This window comes from Rhinatrema bivittatum, chromosome 18 (genome assembly GCF_901001135.1).
Source record: "Rhinatrema bivittatum chromosome 18, aRhiBiv1.1, whole genome shotgun sequence".
Taxonomy (NCBI): domain Eukaryota; kingdom Metazoa; phylum Chordata; class Amphibia; order Gymnophiona; family Rhinatrematidae; genus Rhinatrema; species Rhinatrema bivittatum.
Window position 1 is genome coordinate 57607350 of NC_042632.1, and position 18485 is coordinate 57625834.

Genomic DNA, 18485 nt, shown 5'->3' on the forward strand with positions numbered 1-18485 from the left:
CCCTCTGCGCTGTGTTCCCTTCGGTGACTGAAGAAGCTTTCGCATTCCGGAAGGTCGCCATTAGGTCCAGGTGCGGGGTCCCCCCATCTGTTGAAGAGAAGAGTCACCGCTTCATTGGAGAGCTCCCACTCTCTCCTGGATCTATGCGTTGCCAGCTGAGAAAGTCCACCTGAATATTGTCCACTCCTGCTATGTGGGACGCTGCAAGGTGGGAAAGGTGAAGTTCCGCCCACGCCATCAGCTTGTCCGCTTCCCGCGCGACATGCTGGCTCTTCATGCCCCCTTGGCGATTGATGTATGCCACCGTGGTTGCATTGTCGGATAGAATCCGCACCACTTGACGATGAACCAATGGGAGGAATCGATGCAACGCCAGGCGGATAGCTCTGGTCTCTAGTCGGTTGATGGGCCAAGAGAACTGGACCGTCATCCATTTTCCTTGAGCTGACTGCGTCTGGCACACCGCTCCCCAGCCGGAGAGACTCGCATCCGTGGTGACTATCACCCACTGCGGCACCTCCAGATCCACTCCTTGCAACAAGTGGTCAGGACTGAGCCACCAGCTCAGGCTGTGTCTGGCCAGGTCTGGCAGCGGTAGAAGGCTTGAAAATCCCGAGACACTGGCTTCCAGCGGGAAAGTAACACCCTCTGTAGTGGACGCATATGCGCAAAAGCCCATGCCGCTAAATCTATAGTAGAAGCCATGGTGCCTAGGACTTGGGGTATCGAAGTGTGCTCCTAAGAAGTCCAGAGTTTGAGAAGGAGTAAGGTTGCTCTTGGCCAAGTTGACGACCCATCCAAGGGAGCAGAGAAGGTTGAGAACTCGGTCCACTGCTTGATGACATAGTTCTTTTGACTTTGCCCGAATGAGCCAGTCGTCCAGGTAGGGATGGACTAAGATTCCTTCTGTTCGCAGAGCAGCCGCCATCACTACCATTATCTTGGTGAAGGTGTGGGGGGCTGTTGCCAACCCGAACAGTAGGGCCTGGAACTGCTGACCGAGGACCTTGAAACGCAGGAATCATTGATGTGCCTTGAGGATGGGAATGTGGAGATAAGCGTCCGTCAGGTCCAAGGAGGCTAAGAATTCCCCCCGGTGTATCACCGCCACAACTGAGCGTAGGGTCTCCATCCAAAAGTGAGGCACCTTTAGAGCCTTGTTGACCATCTTGAAGTCCAGGATGGGACGGAAGGAGCCTTCCTTTTTGGGAACCACGAAGTAGACGGAATAATGGCCTAATCCTTGCTCCGTCGTTGGCACTGGCAGAATGGCCCCTAGGGCCAAGAGGCGGTCGAGCGTCTGTTGGACCATAGCCTGCTTCTGAAGGCTTCCGCAAGGGGAGAAGAGGAACCTGTCTCGTAGAGGCCGAGCAAACTCTAAAGCATAGCAACGTCTTAGAATATCCAAGACCCATAGATCTGAAGTGATCTTGACCCACTCCTCGTAAAAGAGAAACAGGCGACCGCCTATCTTGGGAATGGAAGAGTGGGTCGGCAAGCATTCACTGGAAAGACTTGGAAGAAGACCCTTGAGGGAGGTTGTCTCAGACCGCTCTCCAGCCTCGAAAGGAAGACCAGGACTGCAAACATGAGGAGGGTGGTCTCTGTGCTGGCGGCCTTGTCTGACGAAACCAGCGTTGTCCTTGGAAACGAGTTCTCGAAGATCTGAAGGTCCTAAAGGTCCGTGGACGATCCTTGGGTAGCTTATGGACTTTGTTTTCCCCAAGCGACTTGATCAGTTGTTCCAAATCCTCACCGAACAGCAATGTTCCTTTGAATGGAAGAGATCCCAACTGCAATTTGGAAGACTAGTCCGCCGACCAGTTGTGAAGCCAAAGCAGACGTCTAGCTGAGACCACGGAAACCATGGATCTGGCAAGAACCCGCAGAAGATCATATAGAGCATCAGCCCCATATGCAATAACTGCTTCCAGGCGTTCAGACTGCTGAGCTTCCTCGGGTGGCAAATCATGTGCACTAAACATTTGATGAACCCAACGGAGCCCTGCCCGCTGCATAAGAGAGCTTCAGACGGTAGCCCTGACCCCTAGAGCTGACACCTCAAAAACTCGTTTGAGGTAAACTTCCACTTTCAGGGCCGTTCCACCAGTAACCGGAATCATAGTTCGTTTTGTAACCGCTGACACAGACGCGTCTACCTTAGGGACCTTTAGGAGATCCAGGAACTCTTCCGGCAGAGGGTATAGCTTGTCCATAGCTCTGCCCACCTTGAGAGAAGACTCTGGCGAATCCCATTCCCTAGTTAACAGTTGTAGTAGCATAGGATGGAAAGGGAAGGTTCGAGAAGGTGGATGCAGACCAGCTAGGACTGGATCCCCTTTGCAGGATGATGTAGCAGAAGCAGGTGGTTCTGGTGGGGTCTCTATGTCCAGTTCGGCCAGAACATGAGGAATAAGGGGATCCAACTCGTCCCTTTGAAAGAGACGAGGGACCCGTGGGTCGTCACCTTCCATTTGTACGGGAGAAGAGAGATCATCTGTATCTGGGTAATCCTGCGCGGTGACAGGTGGTACCAACCTTATCCTGGAAACAGGCTGCTGCCCCCCTGCAGCGGGGGGGGGGGGGCCAGAGGCTGAGTGGCCCCTAAGGATCCCACAGACTGCGGGACTGCAAGGCTATCCTGGGATCCAGAAGGCTGACCGCTTGCAGGATCTGACAACAGGAGCACTTTGGGAGGCAGAGGCCCTGCAGCAGTGCCCTACTGTTGGCTCATACTGGCCACATATGCGCTATGCCACAACAGAACAAAATCTGTTGAAAATGGACCAGGGGAAGGAACCGAAGGAACAAACACAGGAGGGGGGGGGGTGTCACTGGAGAAAGGTCCAGTGGAGATTCAGGGTCAGAGTCGGCATCTGGGAGCGCGGGAGCCATCGGCAGGAAATCCAAGATGGCCACCGTTCCCGCGCTGGGCGGCAATGGGGCCGGCCTCGCCATGAGATGCGCCTGTGAGCGCGCATTAGGACGTCCGGCCGCTCGAGAGGAACCCTCCCCATCGGGGAGACATCTCACATAAATACCTTCCCGGGATAGCCGCAATCCTGGCTCTCCACAGGCGCAGCAACGAGTTGGGCGCGGCATGTTATCGGAGGTGCCGGCAAGCTGCAAAGATTCAGGCTGTCAGAAGCGGGTAAGGAAAAACGTCTGCTGACAGACAAGGCTTACAAGCCTGGAGCCAGAGGAATAACGCTTCACTGGTAACACTTCCCCGAGGAAGCGACTTCTCAGGGCAGGGCACTATGTCGTTGTGGGGTGGGGAGAGAGGCTGGACCACCAGCATTCACCCCAGAAGAAATCGTGACCTGAAAACGATAAAAAGTAACAGCACTTACCCCCAAAAAAGTACCACAGGCTCAGCTTGCAAGTTTTAGAACCCAGAGCCTAAAATCTGAGGGAGACTGTCCCTGAAATTTATTACTTAGAAGTTTTTTTTTGGTTTTTTGGTTTTTTTAAATAGCTTTAAGCAAAGAGAACCATCCAAAGTAAGGAAATACTTCAAGACAAATAAGAAAGTAAAGAAAAATCTATCCTTTCTGCATCGTGTTAGGAGACTGAAGGGGCTGCCACCTTTCATCTGCTGGAGTCAGAGAAATACTGAAGGGACAGAGAGGGTGCTCCAGCTTATAAGAGGCCACCCTTTGAGTTTTGCTCTGACTCCATCTGCTGGAAGGGGGACATAACCCACTGTCTGGACTGATCCGGGTACGTACAGGGAAAATGTACATGTCCGTGCTTTAGCTCAGACACAAAATGACCAAGGAGACTCACAAGGCAATGCCCGTGCAGGAATTCCCACAAATGCTCAGTACAGCTCAATGTTCTACAGCTTGGAGAGTTGAATCCGTTCAGTGCCACCAGATAATATCACTCACATGTAATGGCCAATTCAGCATGCTTATCGTCAGAAAAAAATATATATACTTGAAGTCATTTTAGCCAAGCAGTCAAAATTAAATGCGTAAGCAGGCTATTCACAATCAAGGACTCTGTCCTAACGCAGGAACTTCATCTGGCTAAACTAGCTCCTGGTGTATAGTTTTATGCTTGAAGTGGGGATATGATAGAGTCTACAAAATTAATGTAAATTGCTTATTTACTCTCTCAGATAATAGAAGGACAGGGGGCACTCCATGAAGTTGATTTGAAACAAATCAAAGAAAATTCTTTTTCACTCAGCGCATAGTTAAGCTCTGGAATTCACTGCCAGGGGATGTGGTTACAGCAGTCAGTGTAACTGGGTTTAAAAAAGGTTTAGATAAGTTCCTAGAGGATAAATCCATAAACTGCTATGATGGTAATTAATAAGCAATAGTCGCTTGTGATCTGTCTAATGTTTGGGTACTTGCCAGGTATGTCACTTTATTTTTTTTTATTTAGCATTTTTTTTTATATACAGAGGTATAGCAGAGATTGCCTTCACTCCGGTTTACATTTACAACAACCTGTTACATTTAAAGTATTTAACAGAGAAAACAGAAACTGGTTCTGAACAATAAATTAATATCAATCAATCAATATTTTGATCGGCCTCTGTTGGAAACAGGATACTAGGCTTGATGGACCCTTGGTATGACCCAGTATGGCATTTCTTATGTTCTTACATATCTTGTTTTTTACAGAATTTTCTTTGCAACTACAGAAAAAAAGGAAAATTGGTTCTTACCTGCTAATTTTCGTTCCTGTAGTAGCACAGATCAGTCCAAACTCCTGGGTTTTGCCTCCCTTCCAGCAGATGGAGACAGAGAAAGTTTTGCAGACAGTGCCTCTTAATCCAGTGTGCCACCTGCAGCTCCTCAGTACCCAAGCAAAAATATTATAACTAAACCTATTAAATTCCCCCAGAATGAGCTGAGGAAAGAGGAAAAACCTAAATGTGAATCAAAACCAACTTGGTCTCTGAAAACAAGCAACCATGAGAAACCTGTGCTATTCTTCAGAAATCCTCAGATTATTATAAATGATCGAGCGGACTCTCCGTACAGTATTCTCCACCACCAGGCGGGACTCTGGACTGATCCGTGGTACTACAGGAACGAAAATTAGCAGGTAAGAACCAGTTTTCCTTTCCCTGTACGTACCCGGATCAGGCCAGACTCCTGGGATGTACCAAAGCTTCTCTAACTGGGATGGAACTGCAAGAGTCCTGCTGGAAGTACACTTGCACCAAAATTGTCGACGTTTGAGGCCTGGACGTCCAATCGTTAGTGCCTGGCAAAGGTATGCAAAGACTTCCAAAGTAGCCGCCCAGCAAATTTCCTGTGGCGACACAGGAGGCCACCTGAGACCAGGTAGAAAAAGCCCTTAACTCCTCCGGGATAGGACAACCTTGACAGATGTAAGTGGAAATGATAGCTTCCTTCAATCACCTTGCAGTTGTGGCTTTTGAAGCCTTCTGCCACTTTTTTGCACCACTCCACAGCACAAAAAGACGATCAGACAATCTGAAACTGTTCGCAACCTCTAGATAGCACAACAAAGCCCTTTTGACATTCAGATGTCTTCACTCTTTCGCATAAGGAGACCCCACCTCCAGATCAGGAAAGGCTGGAAGTTCCACTGACTGATTTAAGTGGAACGTCAACACCACCTTTGGCAAAAAAGCCAGGACCATACGCAAAGAGAATCCGAAATCCGCAAAGACAGATCTTTGCATGACAGAGCTTAAAGCTCAAATATCCTCCTGGCCAAACAAATCGCCACCAAAAACACCACTTTCAAAGTGAGATCCTTTATGGTGGCCCTCTTAAGAGGCTCAAACGGCACTTATCACAACACTTTAAGGACCAAGGACGACACACCTTATGAACAGGGGGGCACAAATGCTTCATCCCTGGAGAAAACGTACCACATCCAGATGTGCAGCTAGAGGGAGTCCCCGAACCTTGCCCAGCAAGCAAGCCAAGACCAAGACCTGCACCCTAAGGGAACTAAAGGATAAACCCTTCGCTAGGCCTCTTTGCAAGAAAGCCAGAATCTGCGGCACCAAAACTCAACAGGGGACCACCTCCTGCTCTATGCATCAGGATTCGAACTCTCCAAACCCACACATATGCAAGAGAAGCAAAAGTCTTATGAGCATGCAACAGAGTAGAAATAACACCCTCCGGGTGACAAAAGTGATCTGCCTGATCCGAAAATATAGGCCTCTGCCGCAGAAGATTCTGTAGGTGGCCCAGCCTTGGGGGGCCAGATTGACCAGATCTGCAAACCAAGGCCTTCACAGCCAATCTGGAGCTACGAGAATCACCCTTCCTGGGTGGACGGCTATTTTTACAACCTTGCCCACCAGAGGCCATGGAGAAAACACGTAGATCAGGACATCATGAGGCCAGGGAAGAACTAGGGCATCGAACCCTTCCGCTCCATGCTCTCTTCTGCGACTGAAGAAATGCAATGCCTTGGCATTCCTCTGGATTGCTATCATATCCATATGAGGCATTCCCCACCTGTGAGAAATGAGGGACATCACTTCATCTCAAAGCTCCCATTTCTCCAGGATCTAACTGCTGCTGACTGAGAAAATCTGCTTGCACACTGACAAATGGTCCAGATCAAGCAACCACGACAAACTGGACCTGGCAGATTCGGTAAGTGGCAGTGGAAGATGGAACTGCTCTGACATCGTATCCCACCGGGATAGCATTGCCTTCTGAAGAGGTCACATATGAGCAAACACCAACAGAACCAGCTCCAAGGTCGAGGCCATGGAACTGAGGATCTGCAAGTAATCCCAGACCCGGGGCATTCGGGCCTCTAACAGATTCCAAACGAGCCTGTAGCGTGGCAATTTGCTCCTCCGTGAGAAATACCTCTCTCAGACAGGTATTGAAACGTGTGCCCAGAAGGAGAAAGCTGGCTCTTGGAGAAGTTCACTATCCAAACTAATGCTCTCAGACAACAACACTACGTCCACTGCCTGCCTGCAAAGCACTTCCGCTCGGATGAGCCAGTCTTCCAAATACGGATGGACCAGCATGCCCTCCTTTCAGAGAGCTGCCAATACAACCATCATTACCTTGGTAAAGGTCCTCAGGGCTGTCGCCAGACCGAATGGGAGGGTGCAAAATTGAAAAGGCTTCCCCAAGATCATAAACCAGAAGTACTTCTGATGATCTGGATGAATTCCAATGTGCAGATCGCCTCCATCAGATCCAAGGAAGCCAGGAATTCCCTGCTGCGTACTGCTGCTATGACGGACCGCAAAGTCTCCATCCTGAAATGGGAACCCTGAGAGCCGTGTTTACCTTCTTTAAATCCAGAATCGGACGAAAAGTCCCTTCCTTCTTTGGTACCACAAAATAAATGGAATAACGCCCCGTTCCCTTCTTGTCCAGAGGGTTGGGAACAATAGCTCCCAGCATTTGCAGTCGACGTATGGTCTGCTGCACAATTACTCTTTTTTCCCTTATAGTGCAAGGAGATCTCATGAACAGATTTCTGAGCAGCCGAGCAAATTTTAAAGCGTAGCTTTGTCTTATCACGTTTAGAACTCACTGGTCCATCATGATTTTGACCCACTCATAAAATGGAGTCAAACGGCCCCTGATGACTGGGACTGAGGGGTGGACCAGCCTCGCCTCATTGCACTGGTTTGAGCCTGCCACTACCCTGGCTAGTGCCGTCATGGCTCGCTCTGTGGCCACAAAATGGCTAGTTCCAAGACTGCGACCTCCCCAAGGCCTGCCTTTGGACACCACTCGGAGCTCTGCTCTGGCGGAAACACCTTTGCCCCCGAAAACAAGAGCGGACAAGGGATCCTTTGCATCCTTTAGGCTTGTCTTCTGAAAGTTTGTGCACCTTGTTATCGCCCAAATGTTTTATCAACTGCACAAAGTCCTCTCCAAACAAAAGTTTGCCCTTAAAAGGCAATGCCCCTAGTTGAGCCTTCGACGAGTCGACCGCTGACCAGTTTTGCAAGCACAGAAACCTCCTAGCCGAGACCGAAGATATCATAGTTCTAGAAGAGGTGTGAATGAGGTCGTACAATACATCAGCCCCATAAGCGACCGCGGCCTCCAGCCATTCCGCCTGTTTAGTAGACTCCTGGGGCAACAAATCCTTGTTACTTTGCAACTGTTGTACCCATCTTAAACTGGCTCAGAGCACAAAGCTGCTGCAGACAGCCACGTGGATGCCAAGAGCAGACACCTTGAAGATCTTTTTAAGATGCACCTCTAGCTGCCTGTCCTGCAAATCCTTTAGGGCCACTGCACCTGTCACCAGAATGGTGGTGCTCTTCGTGACCGCCGAAACTGAAGCATCCATCTTCAGCACTCACAAGAGCTCCAGGGAATCTTCAGGCAGAGGATAGAGCTTGTCCGTGGCTCTGCCAACCTTAAGGCCAGTTTCTGGAATATTCCACTCCCTGACCACCAGCTCCTTAACGGACTTGTGAAAAGGGAAAGTCTTGGTTGGACCCCTCAAGCCGGTCATGACCAGATCTACATCTTCCTGGTCAGGCTGGGCTTGTGGAACAGAAATGCCCAATTCAGGCAGAAGCGGCAGAATTAGGGGTCCCAGTTCTTCTCTCTGAAAAAGGTGGACAAGCTTGGGATCATCACCTTCCACCACCTGAATCTTTCGTACTTTCTCCTTTGGATCCTACAGAAAAAAAGAGGGTGGTCCACATCGGGAGAACAACCCCCAGATGGCAGGTCCCAATCAGAATCCTCCGAGGAACCTTCCTCAGCGGTCCCAGATTCAGAAGTGCCAAGGGCCCTCTGGACCCTAGTGGCCCCTGCAGCACACCCACAACTTGGGTCTCTTTCTTAAGGGGGGTGTCCGACATCCTCCACTTAGCGCCAGACCGCTCTGCAGCCTGATGGGCTAAAAAGGCTTTGTGTATAAGAAGCACAAACTTTGGCGAAAAGGGTGGGAAATCTTGTAAATTCTCCCCCCAGGGAATCCTGATCATTCCCTGATAGGTTCCCAGAGGCCCACCCTGGCCTCTGCCGCGGAAAAATCAGCAAGAGAGAAACAAGAGGGAAATCCCCTGCTCCTGCTGTACACTATGCTTTTGCTGAGAAAGAATCCAAGATGGCTGCCATTCCCGTGCTCAGCAGGAACGAAGCCTCGGACCCCCGCTGCAATGAAGCCACCACAATACCTGCCGAATTACCCTCCCCCCCCCCCCCCCCAGAGAGGCATGTGACACTCTCTCCACAAGCAGCACATCTGCCAGCCCCTGGCATGGCTACAGACAGTTAAACCACGTGGCACCCTGCAGAGCCGGCTCGCACCTGGGAGAATGCCCTGAAAGAAAGGTCCGTGCACCAAAAGCCTACCACCGCAAACTGCCTGCCATGAAGAGGAACAGCTACAATAAGCGAGCAAGAGAAAAAAAAAAACAAACAACTTTAGCAACAGAAACAAAAAGACAGAAAGGCATCTAAAGGCTTATCTGAAGGGTGGCAGAGGTTATCTCTCCAGGCTCCTAAGGGTGAGGAACTGGACCACCAGTTGTTACCCCCGGTGTTACCTATGAGCATTAAAGAGTCCCCAACCCCTGCTCGTCCTCCTCTAAAACCAGGAGGGATGGTCCCACCAGGACCTGACAACCTCCTGGGAGGGAATCTTTCCAAAGGCTATTTTTATTTTTATTCTAAACTAGGTACAGAACTGCAAGTTTTGCACCTCCTCCATATGCTGGAGAGAGAAATACTGAGGAGCTGCAGGTGGCACATTGGGTTAAAGAGGCAGTGTCTGCAAAACTTTCTGTTTCCATCTGCTGGAAGGGAGGCAAAACCCAGGAGTCTGGACTGATTTGGGTATGTACAGTGAAATACAGAATACAAAAATGTGGCAGATAGATGGGATATTTTAAATAAATAAAGGAAAATTAGTTTCTTACCTGATAATTTTCGTTCCTGTAGTACCAAGGATCAGTCCAGGACACCTGGGTTGTGACTCCGCACCAGTAGATGGAGACAGACTAAAACTTGTGGGCGGAGCATATATGCCCCTGTGCCAGTCACAGCCCCTCAGTCATACGTAATGTCAAAGTAGAAAAGCCATAAGGCAACCATAGCTAACCATACAAACTTGCTATTTAAACGGAAAAAAATTCCAACACCCCTACAGGAACCAGACTCTCCAACCGGGAGAACGAATAAACAAGGGGTCAGCGCACTGAAAACAATAATGAGCGGACTCTCCGTTACTATAGCGCAGCACTGTGGGCGGGATCCTGGACTGATCCTTGGTACTACAGGAACGAAAATTATCAGGTAAGAAACTAATTTTCCTTTCCCTGTACGTACCAGGATCAGTCCAGGACACCTGGGATGTACCAGAGCTAACTTACCAAGGGTGGGAAGCAGAGAGTCCCGCTCGGAGTACCCTCTCTCCAAAACCCCCAGCTTCAGGAGCTTGAACATCCAACCGGTAATGTTTAATGAAGGTATGCAACGACTTCCAGGTAGCCGCCCTGCAAATCTCAAGGCGACACCTGAGTAGATTCCGCCCAAGACGCAGCGTGAGACCGCATCGAATGAGCCCGAAGACCCACCGGCGGCGATTTTCCGCACAGAATGTACGCGGAACCAATGGCTTCCTTGAGCCAACGGGCAATGGTTGTGCGGGACGCCGCAGAACCTTTCTTTGGGCCCGAAGTCAACACAAACAGATGATCCGTCACCCGAAACGGGTTGGTAACCTCAAGATAGCGAAGAAGGGACCTCCGCACATCTAGCTTTCTAAAGTCTCTCGTTTTCGGGTCCGAAGACTCCCCAACCGCGAAAGCGGGGAGTTCAATCGATTGATTCAAATGGAAAGCCGACACGACCTTAGGAAGAAAGGAAGGAACCGTCCGCAAGGAAACCCCGGAATCGGAGATGCGCAAGAAGGGCTCCCTACAGGACAATGCCTGTAATTCCGAAACACGACGGGCCGACGCAATCGCCACCAGGAATACAGTTTTTAACGTGAGATCCTTGAGCGTAGAACGTTTCAGGGGCTCAAACGGCGCGGAACATAAGGCAGAGAGCACCCAGTTGAGGTTCCAAGACGGGCAAGGGAGGCGCAAAGGAGGACGGAGGTGTTTAGCCCCCCGAAGAAAACGGGAGATATCCGGGTGAAGAGCCAGAGAGACTCCCCGGACCTTACCTCGCAAACACCCAAGCGCCGCCACTTGAACCCGAAGGGAATTGCACACTAAGCCTTTGGCGAGCCCCGCCTGGAGAAACGCCAAAATATCGGAAATAGAAGCGGAAGTGGGATCCAGACCCCGCTCCACGCACCATTCCTCAAAGACGACCCAGACCCGAACATAAGCTAGGGATGTAGACTGCTTTCTGGATCTCAGCAACGTAGCAACGACCGCATCAGAGTAGCCTTTTCTTTTCAAGCGATACCTCTCAAAAGCCATGCCGCGAGACAGAAGTGATCCGCATCCTCCAAACAGATGGGGCCCTGCCGAAGAAGCCCCGCGAACCCCTGAAGTCGAAGGGGTGCAGCCACCGACAACTGGACTAAGTCCGCAAACCAGGGACGGCGCGGCCACTCCGGCGCCACCATGATCACGTTGGACGGGTACAATTCTATGCGCCGCAGAATCTTGCCGATCATGGGCCACGGTGGGAACACATACAGAAGCACTCCCGCCGGCCAGGGAAGCACCAACGCATCGACTCCCTCTGCGCCCCTTTCGCGACGTCAACTGTAAAATCTCGGAGCCTTTGCGTTGTGCCACGTGGCCATCAGATCCATGTGGGGCGTTCCCCAAGTCTTGCAGATGAAGAGAAACGCCTCGTCCGCCAGCTCCCACTCTCCAGGATCCAGGCGGTGACGGCTGAGAAAATCCGCCTGTACGTTGTCGACTCCTGCGATGTGGGACACAGCGAGATGGCTGAGATGCCGCTCTGCCCAGAGCATCAAGAGCCGCGCCTCCTCCGCCACTAGAGGACTTCTTGTCCCGCCCTGGCGATTGATGTAAGCCACGGTGGTAGCGTTGTCAGACAATACCCGGACCGCCCGTCCGCGTACTAGGGGTAGAAAGGCATGCAGCGCCAGAAGGACCGCTCTGGTCTCCAGCCGGTTGATAGACCACCGGGTCTGCGACTCTGACCACAGACCCTGAACCGACTTCCCTTGGCCCACTGCCCCCCAGCCGGAAAGACTGGCATCCGTGGACACCACCGTCCAGTCGGGCACCATAAGGGACACGCCACAGGAGAGATGTGTGGAATCCAGCCACCAGCTCAGGCTGGATCGCGCCTTCCCCTCGAGAGGTAGAGGTAGATAGAACTCCTCTGAAACTGGTTTCCAGCAGGAAAGCAATGAGGACTGCAGCGGCCGTAGATGAGCGAACGCCCAAGGGACTAACGCCAGCGTGGATGCCATAGATCCCAGAACCGTCAGGTAATCGCAGACTCGTGGCCGGTGTAGCGACAGAAGACGTAGTACCTGAGACTGCAGTTTGCATATTCGTTCCTGAGAGAGAATCACCTTGCCTCGTTTCGTGTCGAAAAGGGCTCCAAGATACTCCAAGGACTGAGAAGGTTCGAGATGACTCTTGTTGTAGTTGACCACCCAGCCCAGGGACTGCAAGAGCTGTAACACCCTGGCCACCGCCTGCCGACACAGACTCTGAGACTTCGCCCGGATCAGCCAATCGTCGAGGTAAGGGTGAACCAGCAGGCCTTCCCGTCGCAACTGCGCCGCTACGACCACCATCACTTTCGTGAATGTCCGAGGCGCTGTCGCCAGGCCGAACGGGAGCGCCCGGAACTGGAAGTGCCTGCCCAGAATGCAAAACCGCAGGAACTGCTGATACGCTGGATGGATGCCCACATGAAGGTTTGCTTCTGTGAGATCTAGGGACGCCAGGAATTCGCCGGGGCGCACTGACGCGATCACGGAACGAATGGTTTCCATCTTGAAATGAGGGACCCGAAGGCATCTGTTGACTCCCTTCAGATCCAGAATGGGGCGGAAAGAGCCGTCTTTCTTGGGGACTATGAAGTAAATGGAGTAACGGCCCTTGCCGTACTGATCGGCCAGAACCGGAGAGATGGCTCCCAAGCTTTCTAGTCTTTGGATGGTGTCTAGCACCGCCGCCTTCTTCTTGGGATCCTTGCAGGGTGAGACCAGAAATTTGTCCGCTGGGATGCGAGCAAAATCTAACTCGTAGCCGTGTCTTATCACGTCGAGGACCCACTGATCCGACGTCATGCTGGCCCATTCCTCGAGGAAGAAGGAGAGACGCGCCCCCACGTTTGGAACAACGTGCCGAGGACGCGAGGAGGGATGGGCCGGCCGAACTTCATTGTGAAGGCTTGGACCCCGCACCAGACGGAGCCCCTCCTTGCCGGCCAAAACGTTTGCCCCGAAAGGACTGCTGCCACTGAACGTTCCGCGAGGAGGACGGTCTATACGTGGGTCCAGAGGATCTTTGCGGTCTGGACTTCCTGGGCCCCCGGAACCGGGCTCTTCCTGAGAAGGAAGATCGCGGCCGGGCCCTAACCTCCGGCAGCTTAAACGCTCGATTCTCACCCAGGGAAACCATCAAATCGTCTAACTCCTTGCCGAATAGCAATTTCCCCTTAAATGGCAATGCCCCGAGGTGAGCCTTGGAAGAGCCATCCGCTGCCCAGTTGCGCAGCCAAAGAAGACGCCGCGCCGACACCGCTGCCACCATGGAGCGAGCTGAGGTGCGCAAAAGATCATGGAGAGCATCAGCCCCATAGGCAATGGCCGCCTCCAACCTGTCTGCTTGAGAAGCCTCCTCTGCAGAGAGATCCGCATTCGCCTGAAGGACTTGAGCCCAGCGCAGACTAGCCCGCATAGCAAAATTCATGCAAATGGCGGCCCGCACTCCTAGGGCAGAAACCTCGAAAATCTTTTTGAGTTGAACCTCCAACTTCCGGTCTTGAATATCCCGGAGGGCTGTTGCTCCCGTGACCGGGATGGTAGACCTCTTCGTGACAGCGGACACCGCCGAATCCACCTTTGGAAGCCGGAGGAGCTCCAGCGCGTCCTCCGGCAAAGGGTAAAGCTTGTCCATGGCTTTGCTGACCTTCAGACCCAACTCCTGAGTATCCCATTCCTTGAAGAGGATATCCGTGGCCGAAAAATGAAAAGGAAAAGCGACCGCCGGCCCTGTGAGCCCGAGCAGAACGGGATCCATATTTGCCTCCTGGCGGACCACCACCGGAGGGGCTTCAATCCCCAACTCCTGGAGAATGGCCGGGATAAGCGGCGACAGTTCCTCCCTACGGAACAAACGCACCACCTTGGGGTCATCCCCGTCGACGGCCTGTGCTCCTTTCCCTGTACTGGGCTGCGCGGAGCCATCTGACGCTGCCGTCCCGGCCCGGGCTCCTCAGAGGCCTCCGTGTCCGCCCCGGCGGATTCTTCGGACTCCGAGTCCTGCGGCACCCCTCGCGGAAGCCGCTTGCTCCGGTCCGCGCCCTGGGCGACCTTCGCCGCCCTCCTGGCCGGCTTCTTCTTCGGCGGGGACCGGTGGACCCGCGCGCGCGAGGCGTCCCCCCGGCTGTGCTTACTTCGCCTATATCGGAGCACCTTGCGCAGCAAAAGCACCAAAACCTCTGAGAACTCACCTGAATCCGAGGAATCGTTTTCCGAAGTCCCCCGGGACCGGGGCCCCTCCGAGGGGCCCTTCCCCGCCGCACCCCGCTGCGGGGATAGCTCAGGGGGCAAGACCGAGGCCCCCCCACCGTCTCGCGCGAGACTACCCGGCCGGTGGACAAGATGGCCGCCACTCCCGCAGAAATCGGGAAAGGATCAGAAGGCCTGTCAGGGGCTCCCCCCACCTGCGACGGTGATCGTGCCACCCGGGAACGGGCCCCCCGAGGTGCCCCCGATGATCCCTCGTCTCCCGGGACGCAGTCCGAGTAAAGGCCGTCCCGGGAGAGACGCGCGCGCGCCGAGCCGCAGGCCCTGCACTGCGAGCCGCGCGGCATGGCTGAAACCGCGGGAAAGAAAAGTACGCGCCGAAAAACAATGAGGGACGCTGAAAAAAAATTAGAAAATCACCGCGGCAGAAAACGGCAACCTCCCCCCTGCCGACGATGCCCCCCCCTTGAGTGGAACGGAGCGCAACGCCAGGAAACGGAGAGCCGACAGAAAATAAAAATAAAACACTTTTTTTTTTTTTTTTTTTACAGAAAAAAACGCTGTCCCTGGTACTGAAAAGCCCTATGTCCTGCAGGGGTGAGTGAACCGGGCTCCCCGGTGTCACCCCTGACGCTGCTACTAGACCAGCCGGGTCCTCGACCCTAGCAGCGGCCTCAACCTGGGGAGGGTAGTCCCCTCAGGACCTCTCAACTCCCCAGGGAGGCAGGGCAACCGGGACTAAACTAAACAATTAAACAAACCTCAATTTGCAGAAAAAAACCCAAATAGGCCTAATAGAAAATAAAAGCCAAAAGCGAACCTGACAACAAAACCAGAATCAGGCCCGACCTACTGGAGACAGAGTAAGACTGAGGGGCTGTGACTGGCACAGGGGCATATATATGGCTCCGCCCACAAGTTTTAGTCTGTCTCCATCTACTGGTGCGGAGTCACAACCCAGGTGTCCTGGACTGATCCTGGTACGTACAGGGAAAAGGAAATTTCACAAGATAGAGAGCACTTCAATATTAAAAAAAAGGAATCTAGTGAACAGATACGATGTGCGAACGGCTATCGGTATATAAGAGACGTTAAATAAATAAATAAATAAATAGTGCTATAACCTTCACAAATGAGACCAAAAAAAAGAGGGGCAAGGCAGAGCTCCTAGGTAATGTGCAGACTGATTACTCTAAATTTAGAAAGGAAGCTCAATATAGCATGCGACTCATAAATTAGCTTTACGCAGAATGTTTTATCAGCTATGTCTTAGGTCTGGCATATTATCAGACTTCCACAGCTTTAGTACAGCTTGCTCAGTGCAAGCAATCTTGGTGTTTGTCAAGGGCAGGCAACCCCATAAAGTTATGCACCATATCTATGCAATTGGCATGGACATGATGTGCTTTCGTTCATAGCTTGGCTCACTAATTATCCTGAGCTGGTGTCTACATTTTTTGTGCACTAGCTTTGGACTATGGGATTCCTAAGAGATTTAAAGATTTCTATTCCATATCACCCATTTGGTTGTCTCTCCGAAGGAGATGCATAAGAATCACCTTACCTAATTCTGCAGCTGATTTGATGTCAATGTTATCATAGCCGCTGCCAATCCGGATAATGATACGGAGTGCCTTAAATTTCTCCAGGTCTTCCCGGGACAAGGAGATGGTGTGATACATCAGAGCACCTACTGCTTCATTTAATACCTAGAGGAGACAGAGAGAGATTGGCATCAAGTATCTGAGTTCCTATGCTGCAAGAGCAGGTAGAGATGGAGAGACTACATCGAAAGAAAACAAAACATGGGAATGCCTAGTGAAGCCAAGTATGAATCAGGAAGCAAGGTCCCTGAACACGTTTCATTTTAAAATCATGCAACAGGAAGCAGGACAAAGACGAGTAGATTAATACTTTTTCATGAATTTCTTGTGTGGACTGAGCATCACAGAATGCCACTGTTGCCACATCCTTCAAGATAGGCATCTCCACCGTGCAGTCTCTACCATCCAAAAGAGCAACCAGCGGGCGAGTCGGCATCGGACCATTCAGAATGGGGGATCGGATCCCTGAAGAAAAATACAGACACAGATGGCAAGTTCAGGCAATGTAGAGGCATCCATGGTAAAGACAGGCCATGACCCTTCATTTTTACAGTGCAGTAGCTTTCCATGGCATAAAGACTGTGAAGAAAATGTTTAAAATCGAGGAATTGCGAGAGGAGGAGGAGGAGGAGGCAGATTCTCATATGGAAAAATTCCAGAGGAAGGCAACTTGTTAGTACTGAGGTACATATTCTTGGTATTTTTATTAAAGCTAGTTTAGCGACATTGCTCATTTTAGGATATTGAATATAACAACTCGTACTTTTGGCTGAGAACAATGGATATTGTATTGTTAACTGTTGAAGCAAACTATGAATACTGCCACTAGTAAAGCATGTCATACATAAATATTACCCTATTATATTTATTTACATTTGTAGACCAGCTTTCTTGTACCAATGTACTGGTGGTGCCTTGATTTTGAGGATCTTGGGGGGCAGACTCACATGAAGACCCTAGTACGAATTTAATTTGGAGGGTGGGTACTGAAATTTGATTGGTGCATAGAATGGCCCTGGTACAAAGGACTGGAGACAAGTAGAAAACAAGTTAAATGTTCATACCTTCACAGATTCGATCTATTCGCTGTCGTTTCACTTTGTGTTTATCCATGGAAGAACCAGAGGAAAGGGTGAGGTTGAAAGTGTGAGGCTCTTTCCCAGAATCCTTTGTGGAGGTCTCTAGAAGAACACCATGTTGGACAGATCAAATACAAAGCAAGGGGAAGGTGCGACTCTCCACCTCCTTCTACTTCGCACATAAATCTGCACTAATGATACCAATGCACCCATGGAGAATTGCTTTCCCCACTTATGGTACTAAAATATATTTTTCTTAAAAATGGAAAAAGGTGATGTTGGCAGGTTGTACAGTTTAGCAGAGGTGAACACGAGAAGGGAATCAGAGGGTGGGGTTTTTGGGTATAACAATGTTTAATTCTAGAATAGTTTACACATTTTACAGAAGGAACAAGAACCAACACAAACTCTGCTGCTCCTCCAAAGTACCAGGCATAGGAAGGGAAATCACGCAGAATATGCTGCAGGCCCATACATCTGTACAGCAAAACCAAGCATGAGGGGTAAATGAATCCTAACAACCAATGCACCTGGTTATTTACAACTCAGGATTAGATTCTCTAACAAGGGGAGAAAATTCTGCATCACATTTGCAAGAATGAACATTTTATATTACTTAATCTTCACCCATCTTTCAACTCTTTTCTTCTCTGCCTGGATACATTACATTTCATCTTTTCTCATTGGGTCTTTCCTTACACCATTTTTTCCCCTTTTCTGGAAAGCATTTAGCATAGCTAGGGTTCTACATCAACAGTTCTCAACCTGGTCCTCAAATCCCCCTAACAGTACCAGTCTGGTCTCATGGGTATCTGAGGACCTGCTGCAGAACAAAAGAAGTGCAATGCTGGGTCAGACCAGGGTCCTGTCTCCGAGAGTGGATCAAAAGCACCCGGCAGATCCCCAATAGTTGATGCATTTCTTGTATCTCACTCCCAGGGATAAGCGCCGGCTTTCCCAAGTCTGCCTGGCTAATAACTGCTCATGGACTTTTCCCCCAGGAGCTCATCCAGTCCTCTTTTGAACCTCACTATGTTAGTTGCCTGGACCTTGCCCTCTTTCAACAGATTCCATAGCTTATGTGCTGAGTGAAAAAATACTTCCTGGTTACTAGCAGCAAATTTAGTGCCCCCTAGTCCTAGTGTACATAATCGTTTTCTATTTACTCATTCCACTCAATCATATTTCTTCTCAGTCATTTTTTTCC

At 50.9% G+C, this 18485-nt stretch overlaps 1 protein-coding gene across 2 annotated transcripts in view; it reads right to left on the bottom strand.

Moving 5' to 3' along the window:
- LOC115080047 (C-terminal-binding protein 2) overlaps positions 1-18485 on the bottom strand; it is a 71479-nt gene that overhangs the window by 44142 nt on the left and 8852 nt on the right. For both annotated transcript variants that reach the window (XM_029584077.1, XM_029584078.1), the window contains exons 3-5: positions 17264-17380; positions 16510-16664; positions 16160-16304 (exon numbers count right to left, since the gene is read on the bottom strand). In XM_029584077.1, coding sequence (XP_029439937.1) covers positions 16160-16304; positions 16510-16664; positions 17264-17312 — 349 coding nt within the window. In that variant the 5' untranslated portion in view covers positions 17313-17380. The remainder of the gene's footprint in view (positions 1-16159; positions 16305-16509; positions 16665-17263; positions 17381-18485) is intronic.